The 18,599-nt window shown below is 47.5% G+C and overlaps 1 protein-coding gene across 4 annotated transcripts in view; it reads left to right on the top strand.

Moving 5' to 3' along the window:
• The window catches only part of DGKI (diacylglycerol kinase iota), a 909,351-nt gene that overhangs the window by 422,657 nt on the left and 468,095 nt on the right, over positions 1–18,599 (top strand). For 2 of the 4 annotated variants that reach the window (XM_069227964.1, XM_069227963.1), the window contains exon 1: positions 5,337–6,324. The exons of the other annotated variants lie outside the window; for them this stretch is intronic. In XM_069227964.1, coding sequence (XP_069084065.1) covers positions 5,471–6,324 — 854 coding nt within the window. In that variant the 5' untranslated portion in view covers positions 5,337–5,470. Of the gene's footprint in view, positions 1–5,336; positions 6,325–18,599 lie in introns of those variants that run through there. 4 annotated transcript variants of the gene reach the window in all.

The following is an 18,599-nucleotide window of genomic DNA, read 5'->3' as shown; positions in this document are numbered from 1 at the left end:
AAAAAAATAGTGAAAACATTTCAGGTGCTAGTCACTGTATGACATGTTATCATTACATTTCTACATGACCCACTTTAAATACAGACAAAACACAACAGCATTACACCAGTTTTACATGATTTGCACTGGCTGCCATTGGAGTTCATCATTTAAAATTCAAAACTGGCTGCATTACTCCAGTGCTTAATTTGAGATGGTGGTTGCTGCTGGGGCCAGCACACACAGTGGAAAAGGGAGGAAGAGAAAGACGGGAAAACTACCACTAAATGAGAAAATAGGGACCTGCAAGGATGGGATAAAGGGGCAAGGAGTGTCTGGTAGTGGACTAAAGAGGCATGATGTGGATTTAATACTACACCGCTGTGGTATTCAGAGCGCCAACATTTAATTGCACTGGCCACAGGCTTCTGGTCAGAGCTTTGGCACTGGTACTCATTCTTTTATAAATTAAGCACTGCATAACTCACAAAGCTATCCATCGGAGAAGGCCCAAACAGCTGATAAACTTTTTGAAGCACTCTGAAGACTCTGGAATCAAAACCACCCTACAACTAGAGAACCACCCAAGTTCAGAGCAAGACAGTCACAGAACAGATGCTTCATGAGAGCCCAACCAGCTTATGTAACTCCCTACTAACCAGTGCTTCATTTGTGCTTGTTGTTTCCGGTGCTGAGGGCCGGGGCTTACTCATCTGCCTCAAGCATTTGCTGCGAGCAAAAGACACATATGGGGAAGGCGGAGGAAGGGAAAAACGAAAAACCATCACAAATGAAGAAAGTAGAAAGTTTCAAGAGTGAGCTGAAGGGGCAGGGAGTGGCTTTATATGGATTGAAGAGACCCGAGATGGCTTCAGAATTACGGCGCCTCAGTAATCTGTTTTCACATTTAATTGCAGCAGCTGCATGTTTAAGGGGAGGGCTTTGGGCACCGTCACCTTTTTAATTAAAAATTAAGCACTGCTACTAACCCACCTCAGACAACGACCACACTCGTTCAGAAGAGGCTTACAAGCTTTCCCCATCACAAAACACTTAGGTCACTATTTAGATTTTGGAGAACGGGTTACTCTGCCACACCAGTGACGGATAGCCCGTCCGCCGAAATATTAACCCCATAGGGTTACTCGGTCACCCCGGGGTCGGAGTAGCCTGTCCGCTGACATCTAAGTCAGGCCCTTAAACAAAGAATTATCAAAAAGCTGCTGAGCCTGGTCTTCTCTTTTCCCTTAGTTTGCCACTTTAAGTTCAGACGCGTACACCTTACTAACCCCTTGTCCATTTCACGTAATGTATCACACTTGTCTTCACCATATTCCCGGGATATTGTTACTATTTATTAGTTAGTGAGCCTATAGTCTCTGTATCTTTTTACAAGAATGGCAAGTGCTGTCGCAGCGCTTTATAATAATATAATGAACAAATAAATGTGTATTATCAGGAGGCGTATCCAGTTGGGAACTAAAATCTCAAACCCCTCTCGGGAATGCAAAAACAAAAATCGTGGAGACGGGAAGGCTGGCACTGCTTGGTGGTCAGGGGCGTAGCTACAATTGGTGCAGCAGGTGCAGCGCACCGGAGCCAGACTCCTGAGGGGCGCATTGAACCCTGATAATTTGTATTTCTGTACCCCAACCGTGGTCAAAGAGGCCGATGTTCCTGGCTTGCACGAAGGCCTATTGCATCCTTAATACGCTACTGTTTGTAGTAACTCCCATATTTCGATTATTTGTTTTTAATGTGGTTTAGTTTTTTAAACTAATTGCCGTGAATGTTGACAATATCCACGCAGGCCACGGCACCTTAGTAGCAGGTTCAGGTTGGAGAGACCCGTTTTTGTCGTGATGTGATTCCTCCCGCTACAAGTCCCACGGATTGCGCGTGAATCCGCCAGTGTGTGTTGGAAAAGGCCGGGTGCCCCCGCGTGCCACTCGCAGCAGCTTTTACCGTCACCGTAAGAGGCTTTCAGGAGGTCAAGGGAGGAATGAGAGGGGAAAGGAGCAAAAATGCGTGGGCAGCCTTCCAAACCCAGGGAGGGGCCTGGACTCTGTCAGAAAGCAGGCCTCTCCCTTCATCTGAGAAATCCGTACCCATTAAACCCTACAACAAGAGGGCCTGACAGCAGACCTCGCGGCACAGGAAACCCTCGCAGAGCCCGCTCCCCGTGCGGCGTGAGGACACCAGCCTGCGGTGCAGCCCAGACCAGCCGACTTCCTCGCACGGGGGCGGGAGGGGGCCCCTGGGCTGGAGGCCCTCCCCCGGCACTCAGCCCCCGAGCTGTGACCTGCGGGGAGGAGAGGAGGGCGGCCCCGGGCGAGGGGAAGTGTGAGGCGGCGCTCGCGGGGCGCGCGGGACGTGTTATTTATCCTTGAGCCGGCCCGCCTGGGGTGGATGCACAGGTGCTTGCCAGGGGGACTGCAGCTCGGAGCTAAGGACAGGACGTCCCGTCACAGGCAGAGGTCTGCAGCTGCTAGGGTGCTCCTCGTGGGACCTCAGCCGGGCTTCAGTGACCGAGGAGCCCTGAGCGGAGGCGCACGGATGGAGCCGCAGATGAGGGCTGCAGACCGAGCCCTGCGCGGGCGAGTGCCTCAGGTCTAAAGCTGAGGTCTCCGGATCCAGCGTTGCCCCGGGGTGTGCCCGAGGGTCACAGCTCAGGACCACAGATCCAGACTTACTGCCCCACAGCTGAGGACTGCGGGCCCCACACTGGGTGAATCTGCTCCTGAGGAGCCGGGACGCAGCACTGCGTGGGGGAAGTAACCGAGGCCCACATCTGTGGACGCCTGCCCAGCCCTGCGTGGGAGTGTCCCTGAGGTCTACAGCTGAGAGCTCAAGACGTGGTATTAGGTGGGACAGTATCTTAGGCCTAGAACGCAGAATTGTGGAAGAACACATGCGTGGGACTCTCCCTCAGGCCAACAACTGAGGACCCCGGACCCAGCACCGTGTGGCACACCGCCTAAGGCCTACAGCTAAAGACTCTGAACCAATCACTGCATGGGACTGTCCCAAAATCTTTAACTGGCAGAACTCGGACTCACCACTGCGTGAGACAGAGATTGAGGCCTACAACAGAGGAACCTGGACCCCGCACTGCGTAGGACTGTAGCCAGGTATCAGCAGCCGAGGAGAACCGCAGACCCTGGACTGCTTGGGAGAGTACATAAGGCCTACAATCTAAAAAAAACACTGACCCAGTATTGCGTGGAACTCTTTCCAGGGTGAACAAACTGAGGACCCCACCCAGCACTGCATGGGACTTTAACTAGGTATCTACAGTCGAGGACTCCATTTTCCCTCATTCTGTGGAACTGTATCTCGTTCCTACAAAATGAGGATCCTCACTGACCCAGCAGTTCAAGACACTCCCTAGACCAAAGCCTGCTGGAGACTGTAACTAGGGCCTACAAGTGATGACACCAAACCCAGTAGTCTGTGGGACTGAAACTAGGGAGTGTACCTGAGAGCCCCAACCAGAACCAGCAAGAGACTAACTAGTTATTTAAAGCTGAGGATCCCAAACACAGCACTGTGGGGCAGTTACTAGAACCCCACAACTTGTGCTACATTTAAATCAACAATGTATTTTGATTGGGCAGTCCACCCCTGAATGCATAGCGTGTGACTGAAAACTGCTGTCAGCAGCGCGTTGTGCCTCACTCAGTATCTGTGACTGTGAACTCCGCAGCAAGTGTTGTATCGAACCACAGCTAGCGGGGGTCAACAACTGAGACAACCACAAAGTCATAGCATGAAATATTCAAGAGGTATCTACTGCTGAAAACCTCAGAAGCAGTACTGCATGTAATGGCAACCGAGCATTGCACCATTGCCAGATCTTGGTGTCAGAGCTCCACCAGCCCTAATAAACTGGAGCACACGATCCATGTAGATGTTTAGTATTGTATACAACTCTTAATACTGTGGTTATTAGCACACTTTAAGGCACTCCTAATTCTGACAAAGAACGGAACCCAGTAATTTATATAAAAAGTGATTTGTGCAGAATCACACAACGCGCTTAAGTGGCGAAGCCAGGATTAGAAAGGGGGGCATTTGATAACACACCAATTAGCAGCCATCAACCTTACCCCTTGATCACATTTCTCGCTTCATCTAGCATTGAACGGAGCTGGGTAGGTGTGTAAGTCTGCCATTGCAGAGAGGAACCAAAACTGGACATTTCTGTCCAAGCCCACGGGTCCTACAGTGAGTGAAACCTCAAGAACCCCTCTGTTGGATGCTAAGCCTCTCGGTTAATCAGCAAAGGCAATCAAGGTATTCAAAATAGCTTAATCTGGCATACTAAAATATTCATTTTAACATCACCCTCAAAACCAGTATCTTGCAAAACTGAGTGCGACACCCCTCCGTCACTCACAGTTGTGCACACCATGTGTGTCACTCTGAAAGTGCTCGCCGAGTTTCTCCCCAGATTTACACTGCAGCCCCAAAGAGTCTGAAAAGAGGTGGAGAGGGAAGGGTCTGAGTGCTGCACGCGCACACACCAGCTGTTCCTTAATCCAAACTGACCTGATTCCGCCGGATGCAGACCCCAGAGAGTCAGGCAGGGACAGGCACAGGCAGCGTGGGAACTGGGAAGGAGCTTAAGTGAAAAGGAGGGGGGGTGGAAACTGTTTATATCGCGGGACAAAAGTAAAAAGTGGGGGCACTCGGAAGCAATATTGTAAAGTTCGAGGAAAAAGGCTAGAGGAAGGGAAAACAGGCAAAGAGAGAGACAAGGGGAAAATAGAGGGGAGGCTAAAACGAGAAGTCTTCGCCTCTCTAAAAACAACCAAATCAACTGGTCCTCCCAAATCCAATAGTATTACCAACTCATTCTCTCCACTTTATTCATTGACAACCTGCACCAGGTAGCTGGACAGTCACCTTCACCCACTTGCCTTATCAATCACTCACCACCTACTTTGATCTCTTCACTACAAACTCATTATTCTCTGTTGCTTCCCTCATTTTCAATCCTCATTGGTCCCAAATCAATAGCCTCTGCGAGTAATGCAGGCTCAGTAACCAACAATCCGTCCTGTTCCCCATCACCAGCCTTCTGCATTGCCAGGGCACTTTCTCTGATCGTTACCCACAATCTTTCATCTAATCAAAAATTTAAGCTCCCCTGCTTACCCAAGCCTTACCCAGAAACTCTCCCTTCCCTTGCCTAATCCATCATTTTGTGACAGACTATCCCCATGTCTCTCTCAGCCCAAAAATACACCTGATGTTCTGTTTTTAGAATCAGTGACCCAGTACATTACAATTGCGTAATTCATGCCTTGCCTCCCGTCTAATGTCGCTTATCAGTAACCCTCGTCCACAACACCCCCTATCGCCCACCTGCCAGCACCGCCATTCCCCAATAAATCACCAATTACCTTTTCTGTTTGCCTGCTCAATAACAGACCTCTGCGTTGTCCCTTGACCAATCACGCTTTTGATAGCCGCTTTTCACAGCACCATGGAGAAGTTATTTGGAGGTCATTTTAAAAAGCCAGAGCCATGTCGGACTGACAGGAAGAGACGGCCCAGTCTAGCAGTGACCGCAACCAAGGTCCGCAGAAAATCTAGTGTTGGCATTCCATCTCAGGAACTTTTGGCCCAAAGAAGGAGGTCTGCTTCCCAGTCCATTGGGCAAAGGTCCTCGTGCTGGGGAAGAGGGACCAAGGGGCGCCGGAAATCGAGCACTGCCCCGCTGCAAGTCAACCCACGTTTCTCTGTCAAGGGCAGGAAGGCGAGAAGATTTGGGGCTACAGAACTCAGTAGCCTAATGTGGAGCGAGTGGACAAAATCACGAATCCTTGAAAGTGTCAGCAACGAACCAGGATGCATCGGTGCTGGATTTGATGACGGGAAGGGCCCAAGCATCTCCAGCCCAGTTATCGATGACCCCTGCTTTCTGCCAACCAGTAGTAGTCATGACTTGCGGTGGCTCGCCAGAGCTATTCCTAAGTCATTGTTGGAAGCTTTGACGGTCCATTCCCATGAACGTCAAAGTCCTGACCCACGGGATGTAATGGGACCAAAGGCCTATTCAAGAAGACGACTAGCCACCTGGTCCCACTCACCCTTTGATGAGGTGGATTATGAGTCACTCACAGAGTCCGAAGAGGCCTTTTATGATCAAGATGATACAGGTACACTTGTTTTAGACTCGAACAGACCCTCAGAAACTGCGTCAAAGGCACATAGAAGACCTTCCTGTCGTAGGTTTCAACGCGTGACCCGGACTCTAAGTCATGAATCTGGAGTGCCCCGGGGTTCTACAGCCCTCATGAGGACATTGCATGGATATCCTTGGAGGCCAAGCGTGAAGTACGTAAGTCTGTTGAAGCTATGTCTCACTCTTCAGTATATGCCTTGTTTGGTATTTCACCCAGTTGTATAAGCAATATCTCCCCCCACCAGGTGTGCCATATCCTGCCCTAATGTGTAATAAGTGATTGTCCCTACTGTGAAGATTGTCATCGGGATATCAGACCCACAGAGTTTGCATTGGATATTTCAAAATTCCTGCAAATAAAAGACAGCCTGGAAATATTGTAAAGTATCACAGTGTTGCTTTAAGATTTCCTTTAACTGTTGTTTAAAATCTGTTGCATTCTTGCATAGCAATCCGGTTCACTGTGAGTACTCAACAAGATGCTGACGCCCCTGAAAGACAAAGATGCATATTTACAAGAAACTGGCACATCAATACTGATACACCAGTTTTCTTGCGTCGCCCCTGCTCCACCTGCTGACACCATGGGTGCACCGTATTTACAAAACGGCGCACCATGGTGCATTTTAGGCCAATAGCGTCAACATTTCAGATGCTATTGTGGCACTTTGCTGCACTAGTGCCAAAAATGTTGATGCTAGTGCAGCAAAGTGGAGGAGGCCCATTGTTTAAAATGAGTGCATCACTTCAACGCCTGCTTTGAGCATTGAAGAAAAAATGGCGCAGTAAAATCTTGTAGATTATAGATTTCTATATTTACTCCTGCCCTACACTTAATCCTGTGGTGGACATGTGCACTGTATTGAAAGGCAATATTTTGAGATTGCAGATATATTTATTTGACAGATTTATGTAGTGTGACTGCATTGGGGATGTTAGCACACTATACAGAAGAACATCGATATACACACGTATATATATATATATATATATACATACATATATATATATATATATATATATATAACGTTCAAAGAAAGTATTGAGAATAGATCTATGTTGCATTTTTTGGAGAGGAGGACTGTGGTGAAAAAATATGCAAAAAGGAACAACAATCAAATGTATCTCTCTTGTTACTCTGGCGAGTTGGGAGTGTGAAATTAGTTCATGAATGAAGTTTGGGTAAAACAATCACCGTTGGTGCCCACCAGTTGGTGTGTAAGTGATGTAAAGATGAAAAAAAGTATTGTGTGGTGTAACAAAGATACGCATCTTGCACTAGGCTGGCCCTGATGTAGTCTGTGACATTAGCGGATAGGTCTTAGGATGAGATGGCCATGGCTTATATTAGACCTTTATGTATTTCACAGAGCCAAGAGAGTTGCATTTGGGATGAAGTCAGGTTTACTGCTCTAACAGTTACCACTGTAGTGTTGTTTTAGTTCTAAGTCCTCAGGTGTTAATTGAATTTAAAGTGATTTTAATTCTTAATTTGTTATGTGGCTTTCAAGATTTTCCTAACTCATGAACGTAACTCTCTGCAATAGTTCTTTTCAGTTTGTGGTGTTAAATTAGACCGTATGTCTTCCATCTTCATTTGCTACAGCGGGCACTGGTTCAAAGTGTATCAATTTCACAAGCTGCCTCATGTGTCCACAAAACACTCATTATCAATGTCAAAACCCTTTTCAGAATGCCATGGGGCAAGCAGGAGTTACTTGGCCCAACGTGGGGGTTGTGGCCTTTTACTCCTGATAGCCTGTGGCCCGTCTTACTATGGATTCTGAGTAACTTGGGCAAGTACCCCTTCTGCACTTGATTCTCAGGACAGCGTGGTTCGAGCATTCCAAGGCTTCCTTCGTAGGCGGGTGGGGGTGGTACATTGCAGGATAGTGAACTTAGGCTCACAAGTCAACTTCCGCGCAACAGAAGCAATAAATCATTGTACAGCCAAAGAGAAGTATTTTATTTCTACCGCAATCCACAGAAAGGAAAGATACCACATCCACAAACAATTACACAGCCCTCCCCTGAGGTTGGAGCTCTTGTGTTTATTTGGTGGTTCCCTGTCCAACTCACTCCTTGCATTAGTAATCATGGTTATTCCCCATTCACTTTTGATATCATCTAGGGTATGCCCCACTGCAGGCGGAGTCTCAAGAGTACACTGCGACTCTAACTTTAAGTCATCAGTGTTCCAGCGCTGTCATGCTAAATTAGCAGGAGGTTCCCCTGGGGCCGACAGGCCTGAAACAAGTCTAACCCTCACTGGTAGGTATGAAGCCTTTGGAAGAACAGAGCGTGCCCTATCTGTGGACCCTCACAGTGGTTGTAGCCAACTTCTGGTAAGCCATCCGCACACAGCCCAGGTGGCTGCACTCAACGAGTGCAGGGTCTTTTTCCAGCTGTTGCTCTTCTGAAGCGACAGGAGGCTTTCTGCAGCTCCCCCTGCAGGGTAATTGTTCATTCAGCTCCCAAAGGTGGGTGGCTGCGACGATCCTGTCTTGGGTGCTTCTACTGTTTCCTCACTTTGCTGGCAGGGGTAAGAACAAGTCACAATCCCTGGTGCTCCTGAGTACCTCCTCTGACATAGCAAGGTCACGGCAACTCACTGTCCACGGGCTTTGGCCCAATCAGCACAGTGAAGTTCTCCATGGCAGCCCCTTAAGGCATACGGGGTTGCTGCCACGCTACTGCATAAGGCTTCAGCCTTTACTGCACAGCAGTCTTTTACACAGTGGCCCCTCCTGGCATATGCGGGCACCACCTCTTACTATGCAGGGTTATGGCCTGATCGACGCAGCGCAATACAAGGTTAATTTTAGACACAGTGACCATAGAGTTTACAACTGGATGTCAGCCACAGTGATATGTGCATCAAAATGTTAGCCCAGGGATTCAGCCCAGTCTTAATTATTCTCTTATCAGTCTTGCTTCCTTCCTGAGATGTACCTAGGCACCTTCCTTGTGACCTCTCACTGAATCAAAGAGCACTCCTTTGAAGTGTACAGGGGAAGCCTGGTCTTCCTCTCCCCAGTGTGTGTCCCACCCAGCTTACAGGAATGCAGCAAAACACAAATCTGTCTGGGGGATCTCTCTACCTCCTCTCTGTGTTTCATCATGCAGGCATGGGTCTCCCAAAATGGATCCCTGGGCCCTCCATTAATTGCACCATTCACTGGCACACATACATCCAGTGCATGTGTACAACACACACATACACACTGCACAGTACTGTATCTTCCATATACTGCACCACTCATAGGTACACATACACCAAGCACATGCATGTAACTGACACACATTGCACAGCACTACATCCTTCATGTATTGTACCACTCACAGGTACACATACATCCAGCACATGCATTTAACCTGCATCGCACTGCATTATCCCTGTATTGTATCCTTTTCAGGCACACATATACTCGGAGCAGATACACAATCTCTGCGCTGCACAGCACTTCACACCAAACCAATGGAGGCCAATGGTGAGTTAAGCCCAGAGCATTGGAACTTTAAAAGTGAGTGAACCTTTAGGCCTCACTCCAGTGACACAGGTTAAAAAGGACCTGTTCTCTCCTACTGATCACTACATGGTATGCTGCTGCTACCGCGGTCATGCTTATTTAACTTTTGGTAAAGGCAATGGCCTTACACCACTATGAGGGTAGTGCTTTGGGCGCACCTCCAAGTCCAGCAAGACCACAATCCATAAGACAGGACAATATCATGGCACACATGCATGATCCATGTTTGTCTATGACAACAAAAATCAGCATTAGTGATCGAGGCTGCAGTACAGAAGGGCACAGGGGTGCACGTCTGTTAACATGCATAGGACTTTTACCTCGCAACAATCACCTTCTATCATTCTTTCTGAGGAAATAGTTTCCAGATCCATTCATTTAGCTTCTTCTCCAACTTTCTACTTCAAGACTCTCCTTTCCATCTTGAAAATTTTAATGACCAGTCTTTTCAAAACAAGGGCTGGGGGAATCCTCTGGAACCCCCAGAAGCACTGAGAAGCAAAAGGCAACCTCCTAGATTCAGAAATCTAAAGACTACACTCTCTGCGACCATCACATCTGTAGCCCCCTCAGCAGACATATCCATTGTCTGCTGTCTTTATAGCACCAAAAAACCTCTGAGTGACAGAGGTTTCAAAAATATGAATGAATGAATGAAACAATTTGAATGAAAAATTTGTAGATCACACAACTACTCTGTAGAGTGTCCTGGTGCTACCCTACCGAGGTCCATTTACCACATCTGCTCAGTCCCACAAGAATAGATGGGCTTTTAACTTTTTGCTGAAGTGGGCCTCAACATGGATCGAAGGAAGAGAAATTGGAAGTTTGTTTGAAGCCTTACTCGCCAGCATCAAAAAAGGCTGCCCTCCTGATCTGACCACGTGAAACTTTGGGATCTTGACACGCAGACCAGTGGTAGAACAAAGAGTTCTAGGAGGATTGTGATGGAGAATTGATGATGGGAAGCTAGTGCCGTTCCCTCAAATGGGCCTAAACCAAATCCCTCCAATATAAGCCCAGAATGAAATGAGCCACTGCACTTTGGAGTATCTGGAGTTTCCTTATATTCACGCACTCCAGTATAGAGGGAATTTGAGTAGTCCAGCATAGACGTTATCAATGCATGGACTACCGTTCTGCGGGCACCAGCTGGTAGTAGTCTAACTCATCCTCTATTTTTTTCTCCCAGATTCTTTGCTACCACCATAGCGAGAGTGAGAGGAGGAATATCTGCTGAACAACTGTAGTTAGTCCAAAGACTTCAATCCTTGCCAAACAGGGGAATATAAGTTTTGTCCAAATTGCACTGAAGGTAACTCTTACACATCCAATACACTACATCCTTCATACATGTGACAAAAACGAAATATGGTGGAAGGCAGAGTGATTAAAAGCAAGAAACAGTTGAGTATCACCTGCGTAAGATATAGTTGCCACACGGTGAGATGCAATCAGGGTAGCTAGAGGAGCCTTTTAAATATTGAACGGGTAGGGCTTAGGAAAAGCCCTGCGGCACTACAGAAGTGGAATGGGGGTGGAGGGAGCAAATAGATCTCTTGCACTCTGCCTTCAAGAAAGGATTTGAATCAGCAACATGGTGAGCTAGCTATGCCTTTTAGTCTCTAAGTAATTGGATAACTTTCTCTAGTATTGTAATAGCCCCAGATAGCAATGACATAGGCCCATAGTTAGACCAAATGTCTGGATCAGCAAGGCAGAATCAGTTTGGCTTTTTCCAGCAAGCTGGACCGATGCTGCACATTTGGAGCAGTTAAAAAGCTCAGTTAAAACTGGAGCAATAGAGTTGGTGAAAAGTTTGAAGAGGAATGGGGTATCGGCAGGGTCGGTTTGGGATCACAAATAGGCCCGGGCAACCCTACAATAGTGGCCCACATTCACACATCGCAGCCTTTCATGAAACACAGCTATAATAATATCAGGGGACTCATTTTTGCACATATGTGTGGTAAAGTAGGGATTTTGAAGCTTGTAAGGGGGTCTTTAACATTGGTAAAGAATACAAACATTGCATCTTGGAGATCTGAATACTTACTTGCACTGTCAATGTCTTGCACAACAAGGTGATTTTATTGTTTCCCAATCAACTATGTCCTGGACTCTGATCATCATATAAATGTAGTCTAAAGCCTAGATGGAAGGGTGTAGGCCAGCCTGCGTTGGTCACTCCTCGGAGGGAGAGTGGGGATGAAAGGTGAAATAGATGGTCCCTAGGAGTTGGTGCTCTGGGCCTGTGAGTCTACTGGCTTGGCAGAGGTATAGAACACAAACAAACAGCTGGAGGACCCTGGGGGGTGTTGGATGGGATGTTTGTGGTCAGACTCTTTCCTGGGCCTCAGTAACTGAACTAGGCCCCTGAAGCCCCTTTTAAAGGCAGTGATTTCTTCCTCCTAGGCAAGACAGGAGATGGCTAGGACATAAGGGTTTGAAGAAGTGGTCTGTAGCAGCAGTATGTTAAAGCAAGGACTCCTGCCCACCTGTGGACTAGTTAGCTCTTTGCTTTGTCCATTTGGGACCTCTGGATCCTGCAGGTAGTGGGCATTGCAGAATCCAGTGTATTTTAGCTCTCTCACCTGGTGAAAGTGTGCATGGAAATCAAGAGGCAGGGAGGAAATCCTTAGACTAGCACTTCTCCCTCTAGAATCTTGCATGGATGAGAAATGGGTGAGGTCAGAACCTCGAGGCAGAAATCCCCCCAGGCCTGTTGTTTTCAGTACCATCCAAAGGATTTTCGGAGCACCAGGCAATAGCTATTTTGGTAGTCATTGTTTAGAACAGCTGTGACTTATTAGTTATTTTCAGCTAAGCCCTCATGCAGTCAAACCACACTGAACTATAATTTGACCTTTCAGAAATGGGGCCATGCAATAATACCCAGAGCTGATGCTGCCCAGTGTGTGCCAGCCAAATAGTACCAAATTAAAGCTTGAGCAAGCATTGATAAAGCCATGTTTTGTGTTTGTGTTGTAAATATTGTATCATGCAAGATATTTGATATAAAACGCATATAATAAGCTGGTGTGTACTATTTTAGGAAAGAGACAGTACTGATGACTTGGTGGGTTCTTAGTGTATCAGTGCATAATATGAAAACATATGCACAGAGTGCTTGAGATTGTAGCTTTCATTGCTAAATATTTGTGATCACAAATAAATCCCTCTTCACCATTGGCATGCTTGCTGCCGGGGCCTTTGTAATGCCACTGCACAGAGGGGTGAGGTAGTGAGAAAGGTAATGTAGGAAGAGGGCTTAGTTGGAGAGAGCTAGAGACAGAGGACTGTAGAGGTAGACAGGAAAAAAGATGAGTTAGAAGTACAGAGAAATGCAAGCTGAGGTGAGGTAAACAGAAGGGCAGAATGATAACTAGAGCACAGAGCTAGGTTTGGTAAAGTGGACAGGGAAGAAGAGCGAAAGATACATTGAGAGAGATGAATAGCAGAAAAAGTTTATTTGTACAGAAAAGAGATGAAGTAGAGAGACAGGTGAGGTAGAGAAAGAGAGGAGACATTCAGATAGAGGAAGAATGAGAGTGTGAGGAAAAGCCTGAGAGGTGACGTAGAGAGACATAAAGGAAAGTATGTAAAAACGTGGTCAAGATATAGATTTGAAACAGAGTGAAATAATGCAATGACAGTCTAAAAATAAGTCTAGAGGTAGAGAAGAGGGCTAGTAATAAAGGGGTACGTTTTGGAGAGATATGACTTAGACGGAAGAGAGGTAGAAAAAAAGTGGAGAGGTGAGACAGTGATCAAATGAGGTTAATTGAGAGGGTGGGTATTGAGAGAAAGAGATATGTAGGTGATAGAAAGATTGACTAGTGTATGAGATGTAAAGTAGAGAGAAGTGAGGCGTAGAGATGGAGTGGTGAGATAAAGAAATAGATAAGATTGAGAGACAGGGCAGCAACGTGAAAAGCACTGTGAGGTATAGGGAGGAAAAGATGTGAGGGTATACACAGACAGGAGAGAGAGAGGGGGTGACAGGTGGGACATAGAGAGGTATTTTAAACAGAGAGCTGAGGTAGACAGAAATGTGGTAGAAAGGGCTGCAATAAAAATTGAGTGGGAGATACATGGAGGTGTGGAAATCAATGAAGAAGGAGGGAAAGAAAGGGGTGAGGTGGAAGAGCTGGATTCAAGTAAGGAGACAGATCTGAGACAGAAAGATAAGTGAGGCCCAGAAAGAGAGGTAGAGAGTAATAAAACTGTTAACATAAAGGTAGTGAGAGAGTGGGCGGAAGATAGATCCAGGGTTCAGAGATTGGTGAGGTAGAGACAAATTTGGTAAAAAGGTTATGTAGAAAAAGAAAGGAAATAATGAACGGTGAAGTACAAAGGTATCGAGAGGCAAAGTAAACAGAGGGAGGTAAGGTGAAGAATAAGTTAGAGGGAAGTAGACAAAAAGTAGAGATATCGGTAAAGATAAGTGAAGGCAGATAGTGAGAGATGCTAGAACATGTGATGGGTGAGGAGAGGAAGGGGGAGACAGAAAGAAAGTGGTGAGACATGGACTGAAAGAGAGACACTCAAAGGCAGACAGTGAGAGAGAGAAAGAGAGATTATTATAAAAGGTTATAAGCGGGGAAAAAAGAGCGAGGGATCATTTTTTCAAGAGGACCTTGGAAGATGGAGGACTTTACAATTGTCCAAATTGAGCATCCTTAGAAGGTCTCTGGATGTTCTCCTGCTCAGGCAGGCTGGAGAGTGAGGAAGGTGGCCCAGCCATAGGGAGGAGAGGTGGGAATCTTGAGTGTCCCTTGCTGCTGGGGAAGGGAAGAATATCACCCAACATTATTAGGAACGTTATCAGAAATTCAGATATTGTCTCAAAGAATTCCAATCTGTTTAGAAGAGGCTTTGCTGTCCTATTTAAAGCATGTTTAAAGTGGCAGCTGCTTAGAAGTGACAGTACTCATTGAATTTGTTATAAACAACCTAGTGTGCTCCAGAGGTTGGGGAAGGGGTCTGCTTAGCATGGTTCACTGTTGAGTTCTAGGGCATAAGCAGCAGTGAGCGTACTGGCCATGTTACCAGGCACAGGCCCATGAAGGCTCCAAGGGTATGTTGGCTCTTACTAGTAATGTGATCCTGCAAGACGGCACAAGGAGTCGTGGCTGCTGGTGACATCTGGTGTGAACTCCAGGTGAAGTGTTCTAATAAAGGCAAAACTAAATCATTCTTATGAGGTAGGAATATTGAGTACCTTTCAATTGGGTAAAAGTGACATTTCTATTGACAGTGCTTACAAAAATGCACAGTGAAGTACTATATGAAAGCCCTTGGCCATCTTCTACACATACACACCACAGATAAACAGGTCAGTGTATCATGTGTAGTCCCAAGTGCAGAGCTTGCATCACAAAAAATTAAAACGCAACACTTGCACAGTCCCACTCAGGAAGCAGAGCCAGTGTGGCACATCACATAATTCTCTGCTGCTCGCCTTCTCACACTCCCTTTATCTTCCTAGTGTGCATTCTTTGTGTTCTCATTTTCACCACGTCTAATCTCTCGACCTCTTTTCCACTCACGGTACTCCAGCTGTAACTTTCTCCGGCCTGCTTTTTTACCACAGTTGTACTGTTTCCATCCAACACTTTATTTCTAATCTTCTCTCTTCGTGTCTTTCTGTGATTCTTACTCTTTCCATAGCCCTGTCTCTCTTTTCCTCCCTCCTATCCTACACCTCACCAGCTCCATGTCCTCCCATTCAGCCTCTTCTCTACCCTTTCTCTGCCCCTTTACACTAACGTCTCTTTTCTCGTCCTCTCTCCTTGCCTCCTCCTCAGGTAGCCCCAAAGTCTGTGGGCTCTCAGCACTGCTGCAGCGCATGCGCAGAGAGCCTGACGGGCGGGGACAAGGGCAGTGGAATCCTGTGTCCTGCAAGGAAGAGAGTGTGTGAAATAGCAAAGGCAGCCACCAAAGGGGGCATGAAGGGCCGGCGCCATAAAGGCTGCCTTGGGCCCGGTAGGCACCGGTAAAACCAGTTTTGGGGGACGTTCGCACCCTCATCCTTGGTCGCCCCCCCCAGGCACCCAGTTGAGGGGAAGGCGCGACGAACAAGGGGCCAATGGGGGTGTTTGAGTCATTCAACCCCCCAATGAGGAACCCGGGGCACACCTGCAGGGGGCTAGGGATGGACAATTAATAGTGCGCTGTCCCCTCGAACAGGCAGAAAGACGATCCGGGACAGCGCACGATCAGGAGCAGAGAGACGCATAAGAGGTACACCAAATATGTCCGCTCACTGATGAACATAGGGGGGCTAAGGTCACTGAGGGATTCGGAGGCCACTGCACCTGCAGTGGAATGCTTCATCAGATGGGCCTACCAGCAGGGGGAGACAAAGCCCTGGGCGTAGGCCCACCTGGCAGCGGTGGCTCATCTCTCAAAGATACAGATGGGCATTGATCTCCCAGCCTCACACTACATTAGAACAGCCATGAAGGGTTGGCGGCACCTTGAGGGACAAAGACAGGACAACAGGCGCCCCATAGATTTCACAAAGCTGACATTGCTGTTAGACGCGCTGGAAGCAGTTGTAGACAACCCATATGAGTTTGGGCTATTCAGACCAGCATTCACAACAGCTTTCTTTCGGGCTTTTCGTGTAAGCAAAATAGTAGCCACAGCAAAGAGAATGGGGGGGCAGTTGCCTTCAGGTGGATGATTGCCGACTGGAGACCCCCAGGGTTCGGCTGCTCCTAAGGAGATCAAAAACAGACCAGCAAGGCAGGAGCAGTTGGGTTCAGCTCGGCTGCATAAAGCAAGCAAAGTACTGTCTGGTCTGCAGTCTAAAGGACTACCTGACGATACGCCCTGGTTCACCGGGCCCCCTGTTTTTGCACAGTAACAGGGAGTGGTTGAGCAAATACCAGTTCTCTGCGGTCATGCGCAAAGCATTAAGGCAGGGAGGCATGGCACCAGCAGTGTTTGGTTCACATACCTCTTGTATAGGCGCGGCCACAACAGCAGCAGATTTTGGGTTGGAGGAGAACGCCATCAAGGCAGTGGGAAGGTGGCGCTCAAAAGCATACAAAAGTTATGTACGGCCACATTTAATATAAACAGACCATGGCCCCCGTGCTCTCTTGACGAAGGTTGTCTCTTGATTACATTGACAGGTGCGCTACCCAGAACAGTGTGGGTGGTTGGGCACTCACTTATTCATAAAATGCAGGCATGATGGAATCATAGCGCCAAGAAGGTGAGAGGAGACCTGACTGCGACGCACATCAGATGGTGGGGCTACCCTGGCATGAGGTGGGCCCAGCTCTGAGACACTCCGGGGATTACAAGAGACAGCACAGAGGCAACCAGAGATAATAATCATGCATTTTGAGGGAAATGATTTGGCTCAAGTAGGGAGAAGGGACATCCTGAATGAGATCAGGCACAGTTTAACAGAAATAACAAGGCTTTTCGGCAGCACCACCATCATCTGGTCGGAAATAATCCCCAGGATCAAATGGCGGGGGCCATATCGAGCAGGGTGGTGGATAACTCCAGGAGAAAGCTTAACATTGCAGTCTGCAAGTACTGCAAAGCAAATGGGCTGGAAAGCATTCGCCATGGGTTGATCCAACCCAGATGCCCAGAGTTGTACGCACTGGATGGTGTACACCTATCTTCAGAAGGAATGAAAATCTTCTGGCCTAGTTTTAGGAATGGCCCGGGCGGGCTGCTCCTAAAAAAAAAAAAAAAACGAACGGGGGAGAGCTGCCTGGTGACGTGAGCTTCTCAGGGAGCGTGGCGTTTATTAAAGGAGGTTTTACCAAGGTTGACGGTAAGCACACCTAGTAAGGCGGTGTGCTAATGGAAGGCCACTCACCCCATTCACCAGGGGATGCCTTACGGCAGGGTGAAAAGGAGCCAGCAATGGGGAGTAAGCAGAACACGGCACTCGCAGCCAGGACGTATGGCAGGGCACAGAGACATGCAAGGTAGCGAGTTGGGCCTAAAACAAAAACAAGAGGCTACCCCCTCAGAGAAACATGGTAAAACAAACACAATGGAGTAAGCCCCCTCCCGAGCCGAAATGTGGGATTGCCCACAGATAAAAGTGTCAAAGAGACATGACAAGCAGAGGCCAAGACTCAAAGGCCGATCAATCACTGTTACTCTTCATTTATGAACTGAACGGTTGATTTTGATTGATTCGGATTTATGAGACCACCAATAGCTGGTGATGATGTGACAATACAAATTTGATTATGATAGCAGTGATTATGAGGGCTTTGCGATAGAAATTGATGCAGAGCCATAACAATGATTATTAATGCTTATGGGCAATCGTCTGTGTTTTTATGTTAATAAAAGCAGCCAAGTTGTATTCCACAAAAGATTGCTGTGCATTGTTTGGTTGCTTTGAAGGGTGGTAGCGGGTTAATCATGGACTTTGTAAGAAGGTACTGGAGTGATACAAGTGCAGGAGTTATGGGCTCCATTGAGGCTGCTCGGGGCACCACCCCTGGCCTATCATGTGCTGGTCGATCAGAGGAGGGGTCAGATAAAAACAGAGCCGGCCTCATACAGTGAGGAAAGGTGTGAAAATGGCTTTTTACAGCAGGGCTCCAGCCATGCTGCTCCTGCTCACTCCCATCCCCCGGTTCAGTCCGCTCGCATTATTGTGTGTCAACAGCCGGCCCAAACCAGCCCCACACACTATTAACGGGGCTGCCCTACAAGGGACTGGTGGCGACGCTGAGCCCCAGCTAGGACGTGAGTGGGTGTGATTCCTCCTGTGCCTGCTGCAGGCTTCCAGAGAGGGTGCCTAGACCCCAGAGAATCACTGGTGAGGCCGGACTCTAGAACTCAACCTGAAACCACTCAAAACGGGCATAACTCGATGAACTCGCCCCATGACTGGGCCTCAG

This window comes from Pleurodeles waltl, chromosome 4_1 (genome assembly GCF_031143425.1).
Source record: "Pleurodeles waltl isolate 20211129_DDA chromosome 4_1, aPleWal1.hap1.20221129, whole genome shotgun sequence".
NCBI classification, from domain to species: domain Eukaryota; kingdom Metazoa; phylum Chordata; class Amphibia; order Caudata; family Salamandridae; genus Pleurodeles; species Pleurodeles waltl.
The sequence above is the reverse complement of the archived record's forward strand: the minus strand, read 5'-3'. Positions and strand labels throughout refer to the sequence as shown.